Source organism: Microdochium trichocladiopsis (assembly GCF_020744255.1).
Source record: "Microdochium trichocladiopsis strain MPI-CAGE-CH-0230 chromosome Unknown B0I36scaffold_7, whole genome shotgun sequence".
NCBI classification, from domain to species: Eukaryota; Fungi; Ascomycota; class Sordariomycetes; order Xylariales; family Microdochiaceae; genus Microdochium; species Microdochium trichocladiopsis.
In genome coordinates this window covers 2,186,808-2,206,093 of record NW_025763550.1, presented here as the reverse complement: position 1 = coordinate 2,206,093, position 19,286 = coordinate 2,186,808, and the positions used below count along the sequence as shown (strand labels likewise).

General features: G+C 56.9%; 8 protein-coding genes across 8 annotated transcripts; 4 read left to right on the top strand and 4 right to left on the bottom strand.

Moving 5' to 3' along the window:
- Positions 1-1,006: 1,006 nt before the first annotated feature.
- B0I36DRAFT_246810 (prenyltransferase) lies at positions 1,007-2,715 on the top strand (the record flags this gene model as incomplete). The annotated part of the gene is made up of 5 exons (XM_046150254.1): positions 1,007-1,569; positions 1,649-1,776; positions 1,838-1,955; positions 2,053-2,340; positions 2,439-2,715. The coding sequence occupies 5 exons, from the start codon at positions 1,007-1,009 to the stop codon at positions 2,713-2,715; spliced, it is 1,374 nt and encodes a 457-aa protein (XP_046010665.1).
- A 3,772-nt stretch (positions 2,716-6,487) lies between these two features.
- On the top strand, positions 6,488-8,190 carry B0I36DRAFT_144445 (uncharacterized protein). Its single transcript, XM_046148425.1, has one exon. It carries the CDS (start codon positions 6,748-6,750, stop codon positions 8,065-8,067), a length of 1,320 nt encoding a protein of 439 aa, XP_046010664.1. The 5' UTR covers positions 6,488-6,747; the 3' UTR covers positions 8,068-8,190.
- Positions 8,191-8,849: 659 nt separating this feature from the next.
- Positions 8,850-10,837, top strand: B0I36DRAFT_246793 (rab-GTPase-TBC domain-containing protein; the record flags this gene model as incomplete). The annotated part of the gene is made up of 3 exons (XM_046150251.1): positions 8,850-9,168; positions 9,280-10,391; positions 10,457-10,837. The coding sequence occupies 3 exons, from the start codon at positions 8,850-8,852 to the stop codon at positions 10,835-10,837; spliced, it is 1,812 nt and encodes a 603-aa protein (XP_046010663.1).
- Positions 10,838-11,257: 420 nt separating this feature from the next.
- B0I36DRAFT_246928 (uncharacterized protein) lies at positions 11,258-11,701 on the bottom strand (the record flags this gene model as incomplete). Its single annotated transcript, XM_046150266.1, has 1 exon — positions 11,258-11,701. One exon carries the CDS (start codon positions 11,699-11,701, stop codon positions 11,258-11,260), a length of 444 nt encoding a protein of 147 aa, XP_046010662.1.
- A 514-nt stretch (positions 11,702-12,215) lies between these two features.
- B0I36DRAFT_328061 (uncharacterized protein) lies at positions 12,216-13,242 on the bottom strand. Its single transcript, XM_046154548.1, has one exon. The coding sequence runs from the start codon at positions 12,933-12,935 to the stop codon at positions 12,657-12,659; it is 279 nt and encodes a 92-aa protein (XP_046010661.1). The 5' UTR covers positions 12,936-13,242; the 3' UTR covers positions 12,216-12,656.
- B0I36DRAFT_328060 (uncharacterized protein) lies at positions 13,107-14,447 on the top strand (the record flags this gene model as incomplete). The annotated part of the gene is made up of 1 exon (XM_046154547.1): positions 13,107-14,447. A coding segment is annotated over exon 1 (665 nt), but the record flags the coding sequence as incomplete, so codon positions are not given.
- A 55-nt stretch (positions 14,448-14,502) lies between these two features.
- B0I36DRAFT_328059 (major facilitator superfamily transporter) lies at positions 14,503-16,973 on the bottom strand. The gene is made up of 5 exons (XM_046154546.1): positions 16,560-16,973; positions 16,093-16,484; positions 15,689-16,029; positions 15,303-15,632; positions 14,503-15,237 (listed from the first exon to the last, which is right to left on the bottom strand). Exons 1-5 carry the CDS (start codon positions 16,740-16,742, stop codon positions 14,927-14,929), a joined length of 1,557 nt encoding a protein of 518 aa, XP_046010659.1. The 5' UTR covers positions 16,743-16,973; the 3' UTR covers positions 14,503-14,926.
- Positions 16,974-17,649: 676 nt separating this feature from the next.
- B0I36DRAFT_351333 (uncharacterized protein) lies at positions 17,650-18,069 on the bottom strand (the record flags this gene model as incomplete). The annotated part of the gene is made up of 1 exon (XM_046157001.1): positions 17,650-18,069. The coding sequence occupies one exon, from the start codon at positions 18,067-18,069 to the stop codon at positions 17,650-17,652; it is 420 nt and encodes a 139-aa protein (XP_046010658.1).
- Between the last annotated feature and the right edge of the window lie 1,217 nt (positions 18,070-19,286).

The window sequence follows — 19,286 nt, the reverse complement described above, 5'->3', positions numbered from 1 at the left end:
GTGCCAAACATTGCCAGGACTGAAGCTGGCTGGCTAGTCGAGGGCATGCGCAGAGCATAGACGTCCGGCACTGGTTGCATCAGGTTTGCCATGTGTCGCCTTCTCGCCTTCTCGCCTGCCTGCTCTGTACTACCCCGATAAGGCACCTTGCTAAACATGCAGGACAGCTCGGATGGCACGGGCTAGGGTAGACAGAGCAGAGAACATGTGTGCAGCAATGGCCTCGTGGGAAGTGGTTGTGAGACATCTCCTTTTCGTGATATGACTTGCAGGAGAGGAACGTGGGCTGCGAGTAGCCGTATGGCCGCCGGACGGCAGGCAGGATTGGTGCTGAGACAACAATGCACGGCGAGCGGCATCTGCACACCTGGACATAAGGGGTAGGATGCTTCCGCTGGCTTGTGCAGGCCCTCGAGCATGGTCAAGTGACCATATATGATTGTCTCAGTATGCAGTCGTGGGATGCGGAGGCGAAGTGGTCGAACCAGGCCCGGCTGTTCCCTTGCATGGTCCGGCGTGAGCAACGTTGGTCAGCACGCATTATCGTCCTTCTCCCTGGCTTGTTCAGCATGCTTTCGCAATGGTGTGTGTGTTGAGTGCTGGGATTGGACTCGTCTTCGTTGTAATGTTGCCTTTCGGGCAATCCTCTGGAGTCGTTGGTGAGGACCTTGCCTTTGGTGTTTCTGCCAGCGGTTGTACATAGATCGTTTAGTGGGGCCGGGCGAGGTCGAATCGGCACCGCAGATGGCAGGCGCTGACGCCGACCGGCCCATCGCGGGGTACACATTGATGGTGAAGAGGCACCTGCTGCTATTGCACGAGACCGCACAAGCACTGCCACGCAAGTCGCTCTGAGTCTACCGTGCCAAGGAGCATTCGTACGCGCACGCGGCTGTCTCATATGCCCATTCGGACCAGCCTAGCCCGCGCGCGGTTACGCACCCGGCCAAGGAACAAACCACCGCCGAGGCCCTCATCCTCCGCCGGCCCGGGCACATCGCACGGCATGGCGTCGCTCGTCACCGGCCCAGACGTCCCGGACCTCTACACAAAGGACCCTCCCATCTGGGACCTGCTCGAGACCGCAACATCGCAGGTACAGGACAGTACCGTCGACTTCTGCCGTCCTTACCTGGCTGGCGAAATCCCAGAGTTCACCTATAATTCCCACGGCGTCCCACACCTCGACAAGCCCCGGCATGCCGCCTTCCTGCGCAAGCACCTGGAGAAGCTACCGGGAGCTTACATGACGGCCGATGCCAGCCGGCCCTGGCTCTTTTACTGGTCCCTCAACGGGCTACGTCTGCTTGGCCAGGACGTTTCCCAGTTTCGTGACAAACTCGTTGACACGGCAAGGTCCATGCAGAACGAGTCTGGCGGCTTTGGCGGCGGATTTGGTCAGAGATCACACCTAGCAACAACTTATGCTCTCGTCTTAGCACTCGCTCTGGTGGGCGGCAATGAGGCCTGCGACGTCATTGACAGGAGATCCATGTGGAAGTGGCTCTCGGCACTGAAGCAGCCTGATGGCGCGTTCCAGATGTCCTTGGACGGCGAGGTTGATGTAAGGTATGGCATTCATGTATCCGGCAATTCGGGTGGGTCGAGGAACTACTGCTGACGTCCTGCTCCCTTGTTTGTGTAACAGAGGCGCCTACTGTGCGGCGGTTATCATCACATTACTCAACCTCCCGAAGGAGATCTGGCCTGAATCACCCGCAGCGAAAGCAGGATTGCCAGACCTATTCACTGGCCTTGCAGATTATGTTAGAAGATGTAGGTGTTGTCTGTTTTTCGCTGCTATCAACACCATACTCATCATGATGGACATGGACAGGTCAAACATATGAAGGCGGAATATCGGGGAAGCCAGATGCGGAAGCCCACGGAGCCTATGCCTTTTGCGCCCTCGGTTGCTTGGCCATTCTTGATACACCAAGTCGCAGCTTTCCAAAGTAAGTTTCAACCTGCTAAATCCAGTAGCAGACCAAAAGCTCGTTCATGTGTATCTGAGCTACGAGCAAACACTGATATCTGCTTGGGGGCGGTTAGATATCTCGATATACCACGGCTCATGTCATGGCTCTCTTCTCGGCAATATGCACCAGAGGGAGGCTTTAGTGGGAGGACGAACAAGCTTGTCGATGGCTGTTACAGCCACTGGGTGGGGGCCTGTTGGCCACTGATCGAAGCCAGTCTGCAAAGTACCCCGGTTGAAACAGGATCATCAGAATCAGTCACAAGTCTCGACATGTATGACCGCGAGGGCCTCATCCGATACATCCTCAGCTGTGGACAAGACCAGAGCAGACGTGGCGGCATGAGGGACAAGCCTGGCAGGTAAGCAGTCTCAGCAGTCTTCACCTATGTGCCGTTGGCGTACGATTCTTTTCGCCATCTGGACTAACGTATTGTCATCGTCTTCTGCTGCATGGTAGACCATCAGATGCCTATCATACATGCTACGTCCTCAGCGGACTTTCCTCCGCACAGCACATCACCGTGTCCTCCACGGCATCAACATCGGTCGAAGACGCATCGGCTACGCATAGTACCCTCCCTGGAGGCGTAGGCTGGGAAGTCTTCCCGCACTATCCAGAGGTCCAAGTGTTCGACGAGGCGGACCGGATCGCCCCGATTGACCCCGTGTATACTATTCCGCTCCAAGATCGGGCAACTTTCATCAGTTACTTCATGTCCAAGTCCGGTTTCTAGAGGCTGGGGACTCATCGTGTTGCATAACAATTTGTGGCAAGGCATCGTAGTTGGATAATCAAAATCGGAGATACCCGTGTCGAGCGGGATGAGGCATGCTCGTGGACACATCGCTGTACGTTCTGAAAGCGCGTCCGATTTCGGGCAACGTGTATGTGGAGTGCCGGCCATGGGATTGCGGCACAGGGCAGACAGGAGGCCGGAAACCACCGTGCTGGTCTTGTCCCTGACCACAATTGAGCCACATTGGTCAATAGCGAGCGTCGCTGGGAAATTGACCTGTCAATTCTTACAATCTCGCCAGTTGGCCTTCCCGTGGCTCGAGCTTTATCTGTGAGCCTCTTGGAACCCCAGAGGATTATTGATGTTTTGCACTCCCATCAAGCGACTCGTGTGTCTGAAATCCACATCGCACTCAGTGAGAGAAACAGTACGCGGTCGTTCACTGCTGCCATACGCAGGGCTGTCGTATATGAGTATTGAGCCTAGAGTAAGATAGCAAGAGTCTCGACACAACTTTTACTTTATCCGGGTGCCTCTGCAGAGAATGGACATGGATTAATGCCAATCTGATCGTTCGGAGCGCATTCCACTGACGACCAACCACTCAGAAATTTGTCGATAATTCGACCCTTGAAAACAAGACTCCGAGGATGCTGCTTCTGCATGCCCCAGTGTGGCCCGATGAATCAGAACTTCATCCTTCAAGAGCAATCTTGTTTGTTTTGTGGAACGCGGCAACAATTAGGTGCTCCTCATGTCAAAGCTGATGATGTCATTAGCCTTCAAAGAACTCTGATTAGCATAATGACTTCAGAGGATGTTCGTGAGAGGGCCATCACAGCGGATGGAGAAGCACAAGCGAATTATCGAGAAAGTGTGGCAATCCGTTGCTTCAAAAAGACGGAAACGAGGTGACTTTCCCATGTAGCGAACAGCTTACCAAGTATTGAGCAGATATCAGAGACCGAAAGTAAACTATGTGGGGTTACCGATGCGGACGCACGAGGGCGGTCATATTCCAGACAAACAGATGCTCAAGCGGCGAATCCATATTTGTGCGTGAGTATCGTAATCAAGATATTTACTGCCCAAGTTATCCGTGCACCACCCATCACTAATTCCTTTTGAATACACAACACAACACAAAACTACCGGGCTCAAGCAGTCACGACTCGACCCATCAGATAAAAATAAGGGCAATCCCTGGACACCAATGGCGTCTGGGAGGTCTACGAAGCCTAGCGTCGATGCAACCACACAAAGATGCGCCCCGGGGTGCCGGGCCTCAGATCCTTCGAGGCCCTCCCCAATGGAGTGGGCTAAGCGAGACCCCCCTTTCCAGTGAAGGGCGGCAACGGTTAAAGCAGGCAGCGGGATGTCAGCATGCAGTGAGGTGAGGATTCCATAGGAAGATCCAACGTGTGACTGAGCCTTGGCTAAGTTGACCACAAGGTAGCCAGCGAGGGCGGGGGGAACACGTTGCATCTACATCTGGGATGCTGGACTTGGGCTCCTGCTCTCATCCACAGGCGTTTGTAGACAGCGGAGCCCAGTGTGGCACTGGTCTGTACTGAAACAGCGCGTTGACAGATCGAGACATCACTGGCTAAAAGAGATCTGTTTCGAGAGGCGAGAAGTCATGACCCAGTGCGTTCACCTGGATTCTGCCCTTCACCTTGGACCTCGCAATCCCGAAGGAGAGTGATATGGAACGCCATGGGACATGACAGTGAGCCCCACTCCCGAAGGATTGATGACACGCAGGGTTCATGGCAATCTGGGGTGCGACTGCGCTTCGCGAGTCGTCGCGCTTAACATGGCCATGGCGGGAAACATTTCTGCTTTCGCAGAATTCTAATCTTGAAAGAAAAAGAAAAAAAGAAAAAAAGAAGAACAACAATGCGGGCAGCCCTCAGTCTCCTGGTGGAAAGCAGCATACGATGACAGCTTATCGGGAACTAGGGACTAGTCACGCGAAATACATTGGCTGTGAGCTTTTCGTGATTGGAGGAAGTATGTTTTGGCGGCGGGGGGAGCTGGCTCAAGAGCAACGACATGAGCTATCACGAAAGCCGGGAGGCGGCGATTGTGGACTGTACTGGCAACTACGCAAACCAGCGTGACTAGTCTCCAAGTACACGACGCTTGCTCGGGCTGCGCAAAAAGTGAGACGACGAGCGCAGTCTTCTAGAGAGAGAGAGAGCACTTGGCCATGAGCTGGCCATCGCTTATCGTGAGGCTAAGGCGAGGACAGCTGCCCGATGAGGAAAGTCGACAGAGCTGGAGCACATGCCCCCGAGGGCGGGGGATACACCTCAGCAAGCAGAAGACAGCCCCCAGCATCTGGCATGTGCTGAACTCTGCACCAGGCCAAGTGCCGGCTAGGCGTGCCCACCCAATCTGGAACTTTGCCCGCTGCGGAAGGAGATGTTGCGTCTGCTCCAGCCGGCCAGTGGTGGTGCAGCAGCAGCAGTCCTGCAGCGGCACAAGCGCCGATTCGGAGAGGGAGGTCCCCTCCGCCACTTTTGGGCCAGCTGTTGATTGTGATTCAGTGCTGGCCAGCCCACAGCGAGACACCGCCCGTCGCCCTCTGCAGGGTGAGCCTGCTTCTCTGGACCAGGCGATTGTGACAACCCGTGACGTACAATGTCGACGCCAGCCAAAGTCTGAGGCGAAGGCAAGGCTGTTTTGGGACAGGAGAGCGGGCGGGGCAGCCCAGACCGAGGCGGGTCGCGGCGCAGTCGGGACAGTCTGGGGTGCAGGGCCGCCCTAGAGCCTAGTGCCCGCCAGGCGCCCGCAATTGCCCCGGGGGCAAAACCAAACCAGTCCACAGAAGGACATCTATGCATCTTCGATCTTCCAAGACATTGCGACAAGCGCCAGCCGCGATGATGGCACAGCTCAGCTGCCCCGCGAATCCCCCTCGGCAACAGGCACAAGAGGAATGGCCAGCCAGCCAGGCAGCCAGTGCTACCTGTGGATGGTCAAGCCATGGACGGATGGCACAGCAAGGGACGCATGGACGATTGTATCAATGGGGCAGGAAGACGTTGCACGCATAGACGGGCTCCATCGGGCTGCATGTCGACCGCCGCCCACCTCCCGCCCTGGGTTGTCTGCCTCCGTCCCCTCGGCCTATCAGCGGCTCGCCCATCCCTGCCCCCCATCCCAGCTCCTTCGCCTGTCAACTCCCATCTGCCGGGCCACGAGACCACCCTGCCGGGCCAGCCCACCTCGAAACAGCAGCTCCCATCCTGAGCCTTGACCCGGCGTCCTCTACTCAAGAAGCCTAAAGCTGTCGTCAAGGGTTCCGCCCGCCGTCCGCTTTCGGCATGACCTGGCCAGATTTTATTCTTGTACAGCCCGGCCGCTCGCCCGCCCTCGCTGCACGAGTCAACATGACTCTCTCTCTCTTCACTCCATCTCGAATCTTGACTGCGTAATCCTGGGAAACACGCCAGCATTTTAACATTCGGCGCCAGACCAACCTTGTTCTGAAAGCGGAACATTCAGAGAACCAGATTGTCCGTCCAGACCCCACCGCCCAGCTCTCATGGGCCAAGCTGTAGTTTAGCCGTCACAAACTCCAAGGGTCTCTTGTTGGTCTCAAAGCGTCACAGCTCCCCACGACAAGCACGCCCATGAAGATTTCCCAGAGAAACCAATGTCGATCGGTGTCAAATTCTGGGTCACAATCAAACTTACAGGATCACAAAGTCAAAGTGTCTTGCACGACCGGACAAGGCGGGTCTTCTGAAAGTTCAACTCTCGTGGCAAATTGCGAGACACCCCTCTTGGCTAAGGATCATATTACGCAGCGCCCAGCAACCGAGCAGGTTCACAGTTCCGTCCACGACCGCATCGCACAAAGCAGAAGTCACCCACCATTTTGCTCAGTAACAAAGATCTTTGCAACCAGAAGACCCAGGCTTCTACCATTCCCTGGTCTGCACTTGAGGCATACCTGCCAGCGGACACCAGCGTCACCATAATCGCAAGCACAAATCTAAACACAACAAGGATCCAGAAATGTATTCTGTAGCTCCTGTCAGTGCCCTTGGCACGCCTTTGGCACCGATCCGCTCAGTGAGCAAGCACAAACGCCCTCAATCTCAAGCAAGGCCGGCCTCATGTTCTGTTGCCAGCGGAGACCAACAGATGCTTGCCCTTGGGTACCACGAGACCTCAGAAGGAGCACCTCCGGTTCCATTGATCCCAGCTCGCTCCGTGTTGCGGTCTCGTTCGAATTCAGCATCCGCCTCTTCTACAGCCGTACCTTTGCGGCCAGCGAGCCCACCACCGCCGGTGCCGAACGGTCCAGCCACACTCAAGAAGAAGAAGCAAATTCGTACCATGAGAACCACTGCGGCCCGGCCAGTGCCTGGCGCGCCGCCAGTTCCTCCATATCCGCTAGTCGCGCCACCACGGCCGCCGAGACCCGACGACGGTGACTGCCTGCTCTCTTCATCGGTACCAGAGAAATTTAAACCAGCGCGGGATTGGCTTTCTCAGCCTGTGCCTCCGATTCCTGTAGGCTTGCTGGCAAGCGTGCCCAGGACAAGGCCGAACCGTGGTCATGGGTATAGCACCAGCACTGGTAGCGATTCTAGTGGTGTGGTGAGCATCAACACCCCACGACAAAGCCACGACTCAGTGGACTTTCGCCATGTCCAATTGAGCAGTTCTGCCTCGACAGCAGCACATGTGAGGAGCGGGCCTAAGAAGAAATCGGGTTCCCACTCGCATGCTCACGAGGCACCATCCATGTCCGTCTTTGAGGAGTCCTCGGACGACGATGAGCCTTACACGCACGAACGTGGCACCTCACGCAAATTCCGGAAAGGCGGCCTGTCTCTCATTTCGCGCAGTAGCCACAAGCACTCGAGCAGCAAAGAAGCAACAACTAATGCTTCCCATGGCACTGGGACAAGCAAGAACCTAGCCACGGAAGGGGATAGTCATGGTAGTTTGGATGAGTTTCGCCGGCGGGTGACAATGATACCCACTCACAGCCCTACGAATTCCCTGCCGGGCCTATCAGACGGCAGCGAGTCATCCAATCCGCCGTCAGCTGGGGAGCGGACCCCTACAGAAGACTCCTTCACCAAGCGTTTCGGCAGGACCTTCACCATTAAGGCCACAATGCCTAAGCCGGATCATCCTGACGATGAACTGATTGCGCTGATGCAGTCACTAAAGACACCCAAGCGGCGAGAGAGTTCAGCACGAATACGCCCTACTTACGAGAGTGCTGGGATGGAAAGTAAGTCGTTGTCGTTGTCTTCCTCCTCCGCCGCCAAGGATTCCTCCTACATACCTGGGACGATCGGAGGCATCGTGATTCACTAGCGGGTTCCGGCATGTGGGGTTGTCGCAATGTCTTGCCTAGTGTCGGGCAAGAAGATCATCATTATGCTTCGTCGAACGGGCTGGCGAGGGAGAAGCACCAAGACTTCTGATCGAGCATACACTAGGCATGTGGGGAAGGGAAAATTGGATTGTGTAAGCCGCAGAGCCGTGGACGAATTGTCATTCCCAGGTTGCTGCGTGGCGTTTTGGTTTAGGCTTTTGATTAAAGGCGTAGTCCTTCAGGAATGCCCACGCGGCTGCGGATGAGGCATAAAGCCCGCCGAACAGCTCTGCTTGTTGCATTTGTTGTCTTGTTGCTCTTTCTGCATGCTCTCGTGTACACACCGGATGCTGACTGGCAGCGCGCAGCTGTGCTCCCAGATATGCTGGTCGACGCCCTTCGCACCCAGGCGGCAGGGGCCTCTGGAATCCCTGCAATTAGTGGAGCAAGCAGAGCAGCCTCCAGCGGCGACCGCGCCCCGCTCATTGCAACTGCCATCCCTGGCCACCATCTCTCCTGCGATAGGGAGCTCGCCTGTTACCTCGTCCGCCCTAGTGGATATTCTCGTCACCTCCAACGCCACGGTCACCAACGTCACTATCGCGATCAATCGTCATCGCAGCTCGCAACGCAGCAGCCGACGAGCCCGCGGCCAGCTGGTGCTGCTGAGATGGCTGACCAGCCCCCCGACCGCCAGGCTCCGCGAAGCTTCCCCCTGATTGCTGCGACGCGACAGCCAGGACAACAAGATGCCACTCTCGAGCGTACACCCTCGCCGACCATGGCTCCCGCCGACTCGCAGTCCGTTCGGTCGAGCTCCTCGCGACGACGGCGCACCAATCACGAAAGACCTCGGACCCGCGGCAGCGGCACAGAGGCTGCACACGTGGATACTCCTGCGCAGCTAGACTCGATCCCCGCGGCCGTCCCTCGCCCAAACCCGCCCAATATCCGACTGATTTCCGCCGAGGCCGAGAAGGAATCTCAAAAGGTGAGATCGCTCTATACTTCTGGGGAGGGTCTCAATTGGGAAGACGTAGGCGAGCCACCGCCGCCTCTGGGTGGTGCTCCTTCCCAGTTCACGTCCGATTCCCCGCTCGGTGCCGACCACAATGACAATGACGCGTATGATTTCCTTGTCTGCCAGAGCTCAAACTTGAATGCGGTTGACTGACGTTGTCCTTGGCTTCTGCCGCACAGCCCAGGCGGAGAGCTCCCACCTACTCGTGGTACCCACGTATCAAGTAGTGTCACACTTACGGATGGCGATGATCCAAACTTGCCAGCGCCATGGACTGATCAGCGCACCGAGGGAATCGAGGACTGGGACGGCATCAACGTTGAAGATGTGGATCGCTATGGCTTCATCCTGCCCGCCAAGCCACAAACTCGAACAGCGAATTCGGAGGACTCGGACAACGCGCCTGATTCGCCTCGGAAGTCTCGTTCCACATTGCGAAAGATGGCCTATGGGGGCAATTCACTCACGCCTAGACGTGGGCCAAGTCGGAAGTCGTCCGCACGTTCCCTTCACTCGCACGCTTCAGACTTCTCGACTGCAACATACCGCTCTTCTCGCTCGCCCATGCGGACCGCCATGAACTTGCTGCCCCATAACAGGGACAGGAGACTGGTGGACGAGGCGGGCGATGTGCTTGCAATGCAGCCGGGGTTAACCAACATCGCCGAGGATGAGTCAGCCGAGATACTCGCCGATGAAGCGAAGCGCAAGGAAGTGTCGAGGACTGAGAAGTGGCGTAGGATGGCCACTGTCGTCAAACAGGGTGAGGATGGTCAGGGCATGGTCTTTGAGTTCGATCTAAAGCATCCCAAGCTCCTTAAGCGGGTGTGGAAGGGCATTCCGGACTGCTGGCGGTCGGCTGCGTGGTTCTCTTTCCTTGCATCCAGTGCGCGAGCGAGCGGGGACTCTTATGCGACAGATGAGCAGCTGAAGAGCGACTTTCTGCGGCTCGTTGATGAGCCATCACCAGATGACGGGCAGATCGATCTCGACGTGCCGCGCACTATCAACCAGCACATCATGTTTCGACGAAGATATCGTGGTGGTCAACGCTTACTGTTCCGCGTCCTGCACTGTGTGTCCTTGTACTTCCCAAACACAGGATACGTCCAAGGCATGGCACCACTGGCTGCCACATTGCTGAGCTATTATGACGAAGAGAATTGCTTCATCATGCTGGTCCGGCTCTGGGAGTATCGCGGTCTCGACTGGCTCTATACTGCTGGCTTTGAAAAGCTCATGGAGACGCTGCAAGACTTTGAAACCCTGTGGCTAACAGACAGAGAAGTCACCAAAACACTGGTAAGCCACCTCGCCGGCAGGCGCTCAACCATACTTCGGTGATCCATACTGACTTAATGGGTTAGTCGGATTTGTCAGTACAGCCCATGGCTTATGCTACCCGATGGTATCTGACTTTGTTCAACCTGGCAATCCCTTTCGCTGCCCAACTGCGGATCTGGGACGCATTCATGTTGCTGGGCACTTCTCCAAAGAGCAAAGCCGGACCTGACCCTTCCGAAGGCGAGACGACCGACTCTGGTGAGCCGCCATCAAAGGGCTTGGAAATTCTGCATGCTGCCAGCGCCGCCATCATCGACGTTTATAATGATTCACTCGTCGACTCCGACTTTGAGAATGCGATGAAGATTTTGACGTCATGGGTGCCGATCAAGGACGTTGAGCATTTCATCGGGGTCGTCCACGCCGAGTGGAAGCGGCACGAGAACAAGCAGAAGAGCTTCTGAATATGACGGCACTATCTTCACTCCTCTTCACTTTTGCATGCGAGGACGCGATGCATCCGTTGCTTTTCTTTGCTTGTATTCGGATCAAATCCGCAGGATCGACTTTGCTGCTCACCTTGCCACATCAGCCTTTGCGACCTTATTGCAATTCGATACCCCGCAACACATTGCTTTTTCTAACACGGATCGACAATTTGTCGGTTGTTCGTATTCCAGCCCAGCTCGATTGCAACACGATAAGATGGTGGCAAGAGAATGTTACTTTGTATCGTATATAGATCTCAAAGAATGCGACGCGCTTTTTATGAGTGGATTACGCCGTTCCAGCCTGAGTGCTGGTTGCCATGCACTCCAAATGCGCATGCTTACTTTCGAGACTTGACCACTGATGAGATCCTCAGTGCCCAGCCGCGCAACGACTCAGAGCGTGAACTCGAGCCGGTTGCCGGCATAGTCCCGGGCGAAGAAACGGGTAGGGTACTCGACGCCCTTGGCGCCCGAGTTGTCCTCCCCCGGCTTGTCTGCGGCCCTGGGGGCCCCCAGCGCGCCGCTCTCAAAGTGGGCGTACACCCGCTGCTGGAGCTGCAGGAGATCCTCGGGACTACCGACGCGGAAGCAGGGGTGGCGCGTGGACTCGAGGTGGTCAAAGTCCTGGGGCTTGCCAAAGGCTATGTGGACCTGCTGGAGCGGCGGCGCCGTGGACGAGGACGAGGCCGAGATGATGTCGAACCAGGCGAGGCGGCCGGCCTGGGCGGCGGGGACCGGGCGGGGGGTCAGTCCGAGTGTCGAGGCGTAGAAGGCGTTTGCCTGGTCTAGAGTGCCCTCTGGCACTGTGAGGTTGATGTGGTGCAGGCCGGTGATCATGCTTTCTGATTTTCTTTGATTTTGTTGTTGGGGGGTGTGGGGGGGTGCGGCTGCAGCAAGAGGCCAGGGGAGTATGGCCAGAGGTTTGCGCGGGATGGTTGTCTGAGGCCAAGCTTCCTCGGTGTTTTGTCTCAGTGTTTTGGAGGTTGCTTATCAGCGGGATCGTTGAGTGAATTACAATGCAAGAGGATCTGACACGGAGGGCCCAGGCTGGCGAGAGGAGCACGAAAACAGCACGAGCGCGGGAAGTGAGGCGAGGTGAGAGTTGCAAACCCCGCCCGCGATCGGAACATGGAGAGGGTGGATCGTGGTTGAATCGGCAGCTGGGCCGGGACGGACGGGACTTGGTCGGGAGGCCGTGGGGGTGGGGCACGCCCACTGCCGGGTTGGGTCTTGCAGCGGGACGCTTCCGGAGACGGGCGGCATGCCAGTCCAGTGCATCTTGATCAGAGCCGGCTCCGAACATGTCCAATGTACAGTTGTATATGTGCGCAACAACATCACCTCTGGTGCCCAAGTCATGTTGGGCGGTGCAAGATTGCCAGAGCAGTCGCGGCTTGCGGCGCCGCGGATGACATGCACCTTCCTCCCGCGCCGGCCGCCACTTACTTTAAGTACACAAAGGCACGAGACGAGGCCTGGAGAGTCCGCGTAGGTCGAGCCGTGTCCATCAACTTGTCCAGGCAGGGACATCCATCCAAAACCATGGTGCCAGCGCCTTGTACCGAGGACGGCCCCAGCTCAGCAGCTTAACCTGGCGTCCATAACCCTCGCATACATGGTCCATTTCGGCCACCTTTCTCCGAAAGCCACTGAGGGCCGAAAGCCCACAGGATATCAACTGCAAGCCTCTACTTAGGGAGGACTGCATGGCCCTTCATCTCTGCCCTCGTGCAGTAGTCCCTTCTTCCACTCTCGAGCGATCTCACTTCTCCACGGCTGCGGCACCGCCTGCCTATCGGACGCCATCGACCCGGCTCCTCGACACGGACAGCCACTCGCAGTCACTCTCAAGCTTCACCACAATTCCATGCATCATGACGGCAACGACCAAGGACGGCTGTACAACTCCCGCGCAGCTGCTCAGGCGCGAATCTGAGCCACACGACATCGCCAAGTCGGCCAGCGACGTAACCACGCAGAGACAACGACAACAACCACAGCAGCAAAGCAAGAAAACAACCAAGGCGAACAACAGCAGTGCCGGCAAGACAACTCGCTGCTCGAAATACATGGTACCTCAGCACGTTCTCCCACATCGCCTTCCAACCTGCATCAACGCCTACCAGGTTTCGGCCCTCAGCTGGAACCACTTCGCCTTGGGCGATAAGAAGAGCAATTCACTCTACTCTATATCACTACACAATGGCGGCTGCATGGAGCCTTCGCTGGTGTTGCACGACGGTCCAGACTGTGACAGCTCCTCGAAGCCTCTTGCCTCGGCAGGCCTGCTCCCCAACCGTTACGACGACGACGACGACGACAAGAAGAACCGCGAGGGCAGCGCGTCCACCAGGTGTAACCTGACTAGCCAGAGCGGCGTTGAGAGTGGATCAGACAGCGAGCGCGATACCAGAAGCGGCCACAAGAGGTTCTCTCTCGCCGGTCTCGAGACCTGGCGATGGGACAGCAGCCAGGACACCATATACGACGCCGTCGTGGTTCGAACCGCCAAAATCGAAAGGTCGCCCACAACGCTGTCACTCAAAACTCAAAACTCTCAGAGTTCCAAGGAGAGCTCCACGCCGCATATTCTAAGAAAGGAGTCCCGCATCACGCTTCCACGTACACCTTGGTCTTGGTCTTCTGGACTCATGACGGAGGAAGCCTTTATTTGTGATCACGGCATAGGGAAGCCCTCAGGGTACAGATTCGTCATCGAGACATCGCCCTGCGGGCATCGCGAAGAGTTTGAATGGCGAAAATCCCACGGCGAGGCCATCGAGAGACTCGATGGATCGTGCCTCGGGGGCTGGAAACTGGTTAGGATTGGGGCTTTTGACAAACAGGGCAGATCCCTGAAGCGCCATTGCAAATCCATCAAACATTTCCCCGCTTACACGGAACACCATATCACGCCGTCTAGCACCAGCAAGAGATCCTCCTGTACTACATCCCAGCAGAATGAGAGGGTGGAGCTTTTGAGGAACCAGACTTTCGACGATCAGACAACACCAGTACAGACAGACAGCGACGAAGAAGGGGACAATTTCAAACTGCCTTCAACAGATACGATTACGGGCACAGACGGAAATGAAGTTGTGGCCGCGTGGGTCATGAGCAGTAGGCGGCAGCGCCTGGCGTCATGCTTCACCAACACAAAGAAGTTCCGATTCGCGTTCTACGGCACGGGTGCGTCAGGAGTGCTAGGCGAGCGGTTCGCCCTCATGACACTGATGACGGCGTTGCGAATGTGGGATCTCCACCGCCGCTCGGGGACCAGCTTAGCTTACTGCCGACAGCTCGCGGGATGCTGTAGATAGGATCGACACTACACGCATTTTTTACGACCAAATAATGGCCTCGGACGAAATCGTGGTTTCACTAGTTTCTCAATGGAGGGACAGGGGGAAGAGGGTGAGGGGTTGGGATTGATCGTGTGATAGATTGCAGGTGCATTGGCGATCTCTAGATGTAGTTATAGATTGCCGAGTGACGGAAAATGGGTAACCTCTCAACGCTTTAGACTGTTGGAATGAATTTCATGTTCGTCATACTGCCGGCCACACCGGTACGACAATGTCGGAGTTGGCCTCATCTCGTGCATTCACTGAACATCAACTTGAAATGCGCCACGTTGGGGCACCTTGAATTTTGGGTTTAACTTTCTTTTGTGGACTATGATGTAACGACGGCAACGCCCAGCGCGATTACGGAGCTACTCACTTGGTCCTGGCCTTGTCCCACGGGCAGACACTCCGGCGCATGCGCCATCCTCACGTGGTCGATTCCAATACCTCATGAGCACGTCGAGACACGCCTCCTGTTTACTATCTTCTTGCCCCTGTCCCTCGGCACCGTTTTCACAGAACATAAGCAGGGTCACTGTCAAACATTCAAACATGAATGAGCTCTGACGTCTGATATTTAGCGAGGTAGCACCATCTACGAATAGTGCTACTGGGAGTGCAACAAGTTGCAGATATCGCGAGCAAGCTAGCTGCTCATATGTTTTCGAATTCCCGCAATCATTCTTCCACCACATACTACCCTTCTTACCCCCTCTCAAGTGGTGTAGATGAAGTCGGGGCGGTTGTCGCCACGAACGAGCTTCTGCTCGTCGGTGAGGCCGTCATTCATATTGTCGCGCGCGCCCGAGAGGCGTTTCTTGTTCTCAGCCTTCAGGGCGAAGTGCATGAAGATGGTACCGCCGAGAAGGAAGAGGACCTGGTAGGCAAGCACGACGCCGTGGCCAGTAAGGTAGCGTGGCTTCTGGGTCGAGATATAAATGTTGGAGGAGACAACACCGTTGAGGTTGCCCCAGCCGACAATCATGCCAATGGCGACGGCACGCTTCAGGGATCCTTCGATATTGTCTGGTGAGAAGAAGTCGTCAGTATATGCACACAGAAAGCAATGTCAGTTTTCCGAATTGACTTACTGGATGCCCATGAAAGGGAGTTGGAGATTGTAGGATAGATGCCAAATGCGCCAAGGAAAGTTCCAGCGTATTGAACATGGGGATCGCCGGAGCCGAGAAGCATGGAAAACCCAACAATGCCAACAAGAACGACGGCAATGTTGCAATATCCGCGCCACCGGGTGCGGTCAGCGATGAAGCCGACAGTGACAGTGGCCAGAGCAGCAACGGCGTAGGGAGGCACAGTGAGAAGCTGAGCAGTAGTACCGCTGTAGCCAATGGCGGCAATGATGGTAGGAAGGAACAAGCTGAAGGCGTATAGAGGGCAGAGGCAGCCCATGTAGATGACCACTGAACCCGATGTTAGCATAGAGTAGGATTGACAGACCAAAGCAGGGCGTGCTTACTGTAGCCATAGGTCTTCCAGTCCTTCAGGGCCTCGTAGATGTATTTCTTGTCGAAGTCCGTGGCGGCGTGTCCCTGACGGTCTTGAATGATGCGGCGCTGAAGGCGAATCTTGTCGTCCTCTGACAGGAAACGAGCAGTCTCGGGCCAGTCAAACACCATCCACCAGCAGAAGAGGCCGACAAAAACCGTAGCAAGACCCTCGATGATGAAGATCCATTGCCATCCGGCGACACCACCAATCTTGTCCATCTTCGAAATGGCTGCGGCAAGCAGGCCACCGAAGGATCCTGCGAGAGCAGCAGCGGAGAAAAATATGGCGCTACGTGCACCGAGTTCAGATCTGATGCGTGGTTTATCAGTGTACTGTGGATATTGAAAACAAACAAGACTCAATGTGGCTTACCCCTTGTACCAGCAGGAGAGGTAGTAGTTGACACCGGGGAACAGACCAGCCTCGGCAATACCCAGGAAGAAACGGGCAGCCAGAAGGCCAGCAAAGTTGTGGCACAAGCCCATGAGGGTCATGATGATGCCCCAGGCAACGATGATGCCGGTGAAGAAGATTCTCGGGGTGAGGCGCTTGAGGAGTGTGTTTGTGAGGGGCTCGAACAGGGCGTACGAGATGAAGAAGATGGTCAGCGACAAGTTGTAGTCAGTGCCGAACATGTGTAGGTCGTTCTCCATGCCGGCGAGGCGGGCATTTCCAATGTTGGTCCGGTCCAGGAACGAAAGCAGGTAGAGCAAAGACAGCCAGGGAATCAACCACAGGTCGACCTTCCACATGAGCTTGCGATCCTAAAGGTAGACAGAAGCGCAAACGTCAGCCGCTGTGTATCACGACGTTGGAGCAAATGTGGTGGGTCTGCTTACGATCTCTGCTCTCTCCTCGGGCGACTTGCCAGCATCGGGGTCGGGTAGGCGGGCAAGTTGCTCGGCGCGCTCGCGCTCCAGGGCAGTGGGCTTCAAGGCAAGGCCATTGCTCGCAGTGGACGTCGCAGGGGCAATGTCGTGGCCGGAAGACGTCTCAACATCATGCTTCTCGTGGGAAGACATGGTGGCAGATATGGCAGAATAGATGCTCTGGGCGGACTGAGCTTGTGGGACAGGTGTGTTCACAAGAGTCTGAGGGGGCAAGAGCGACCTGGGCCAAGACTGGACACTGGGCAGAAGGGAGGCGCGATGGCAGGGTCTTATACATGCGGACGAGACGAGCCACGGAGGCTCTGTCAGCCGGGAAGGACAGCGAGCTACCCCACAGCGATGATGGGGAACACATTAGTGATGGCGCCCTTGGATGGGCGACGACATGGGGCTCCGTCTGCCCGAGCGAGGAGCAGCTGGGCCAGGCTGGGCTGGCCGGCTATGGGAGATACAGTTTGGGGCCCGAGTAGAGGAGAAGCGATGCAATGCCATGGGGCGATATGTCCCACACCTTGGGCGCGGCGTGGAGACGGGTGCGGCGGCGCTAGGGCCAGCGACAAGCCTCTGCAGCGGGCCCCCCTGCAAGGCTTGGCCTACCTTCTCTTAAGCTTGTTGCCCCCGGTGCTGTGGGAGGAGACAGAGCAGGCTCTGTTTGGACGACTCTGAAGCCCGCCTTCTCCGCAGCCCCCGCCCTGCGCTACGGCCTGCCCCTAGGCCACGAGCAGGCTAGCCTCGGTGGCCTCCACCTGCCTCTCCACGGGGTCTTTTTGAAGGGGGTCTGAAGCGCTGCGGGGAAGGCGGGCACCCGGTTTGTTGTTGTGGTCATCATTCCTCGAGCACGCAGCAGAGGCAGGCTCAGTCAGTCAGACGCTTATCTCGACTGCCGCGCCCGGGCCAAGACTGCATGCGGCCTAACCCTCGGTCAATTATCAATGCCCAGTCGCGCGTCCTGGGCAGGACCTCGTCTGCCTCGGGTCGCCCGGAGACACGACAACATGGCCAACGGAGGAATTGCAAAGACCGACACGACGGGACATGACTACAAGCAGACACCATTGAATTGAACCTTCAAGGACTGTGCGCGTCGATCTGGCGGTCCCTGCTGGCGTATGCCAAGGCGCCATCTGTGCGTGCCCATCGCGGAGGCCCAACTCTGCGGTGCTGGAAAATTCCGCAAAGGGCCCGTCGCACCCACCACGATGAGCGCCCGAGTCGTCACCCACGTCTGCCAAGCACCCAGCACCACCAACACTGGCTGACGGCGGCACTTGGCTCGGCAATCGCCAATCTGCTCTCCCAGCAGTTGGCCCGTACGAGCCTCATCATCTCGTACGAGCCCCAAGACTGCCAATGCTGACCAGGACTGGGCAGCACGCACAGAGGCTCCACGCAGCACTCGCGGGGCCGTTGCTCTCCACGTTGTGTTGACTCTGGCTCTGGCCAGCTTGGTCATGGTCATGGATGTGTGTGACGCAACCACTCATTTCAAAAGGTGGCTGCTACCAAGGCCAGATCGCCCGATGCCAGAGCGACCATCTGCTTGGGACCCGCGCGCCACCACGGCGATGCGCAAGCGAGTTGCACATCGGGCCAGGCGTCAGTCAGTCAGGTCCCCGCACACACCGAGGCCTGCGGGGCCTCGAATCTCTCTTGCGAGGTCAGGCGGTCCAGAGTCTGCGCTGCTCGCTTCTGCATTCCGCTCCACGTGCCTGCCATGCGCGTGGGTTCCGTCCCACACGCACAGACACGATTCTCCCTCGCTCCTCTGCTGAGCTCGTCTTTGTCTCCGCCTCCGCCACCCAACACAAGATTGCTCCGGAGCAGCGGATGGCTGGTCCAGCCCCAACTGGGCGGCTTCTAGAAGCGGCCATTGTCTCTCGTGCCGCTCCAGCGTGCACCTTTGACTCGAGAGACACCACACCACAGTCCCAACAACAGTCCGTTCTCACCGCGGTGTAGGGAGACAAGGAAGCCAGAGCTGTCACCCCAATGCCCCGGGTACCTGGAGCGGCGGGACCGAGGAAGCCACACAACCTACGATCATCTCGCGTGGTCTGGTTTGTAATTAATCCCTCGGTGTTTGTGCGGACGTGACTGGTGTTTCTTGCCGCCTGCCCGCGTGGGTTGTCCGCTGCATTCTTGTCCCTTGGTCCGTTCGTTCCCCAGACCCCCGGCCTCTGCCCCCACGGATGCCGCGCCTGGGGTCCCCGCACTTTTTTCCCAACTCTCATCCCAGGCTTACCCCGTCAGCTTCACGAAACAGTAGCCTTGGGTCATGCCCATGGGCCTCGACTTTTGGCCATCCTCGCCAACGACTTGTTCCTCCCAAAGCCCAACCATTCTCCCATCATGCCATGTCGGGTCTCCTTGAACAATCCCCATGCAAGATATGCACTGTCCCAAAAACAGGCCCTTACGGTTTGTCTGCGTGCTAGATACCACTATCCTACACACTCCCATGAGCTTCACACGCACAAACAGCATTTCCTGCTGTACACACGCTGCACCAGCTGTCTCCTCGTGATTCGTTAGCCTCGTCAGCTTCAAAGAACAGCGCGTGCGTGTGAGATTGCTTAGCGTGCCCATATGGACTCTCAATTTTCGCATCACAGTACAGGGAGTAGAGACATGACCAGGGCGAACAAGGGCGGGCACGGATGGATTAGCCTGGGCCAC

What these genes read in the sequence shown, in the direction of transcription:
- B0I36DRAFT_328061 (XM_046154548.1), bottom strand. Translation starts at nt 12,935, where the DNA reads ATGTATTTCGAGCAGCGAGTTGTCTTGCCGGCACTGCTGTTGTTCGCC.
- B0I36DRAFT_328059 (XM_046154546.1), bottom strand. Translation starts at nt 16,742, where the DNA reads ATGTCTTCCCACGAGAAGCATGATGTTGAGACGTCTTCCGGCCACGAC. An exon ending in CTGGAAGACCTATGGCTACA is followed by an intron (nt 15,633 to 15,688) that starts GTAAGCACGCCC and finishes CATCGGGTTCAG; the next exon opens with TGGTCATCTACATGGGCTGC. An exon ending in CTCCCTTTCATGGGCATCCA is followed by an intron (nt 15,238 to 15,302) that starts GTAAGTCAATTC and finishes TCTTCTCACCAG; the next exon opens with ACAATATCGAAGGATCCCTG.
- B0I36DRAFT_144445 (XM_046148425.1), top strand. Translation starts at nt 6,748, where the DNA reads ATGTATTCTGTAGCTCCTGTCAGTGCCCTTGGCACGCCTTTGGCACCG.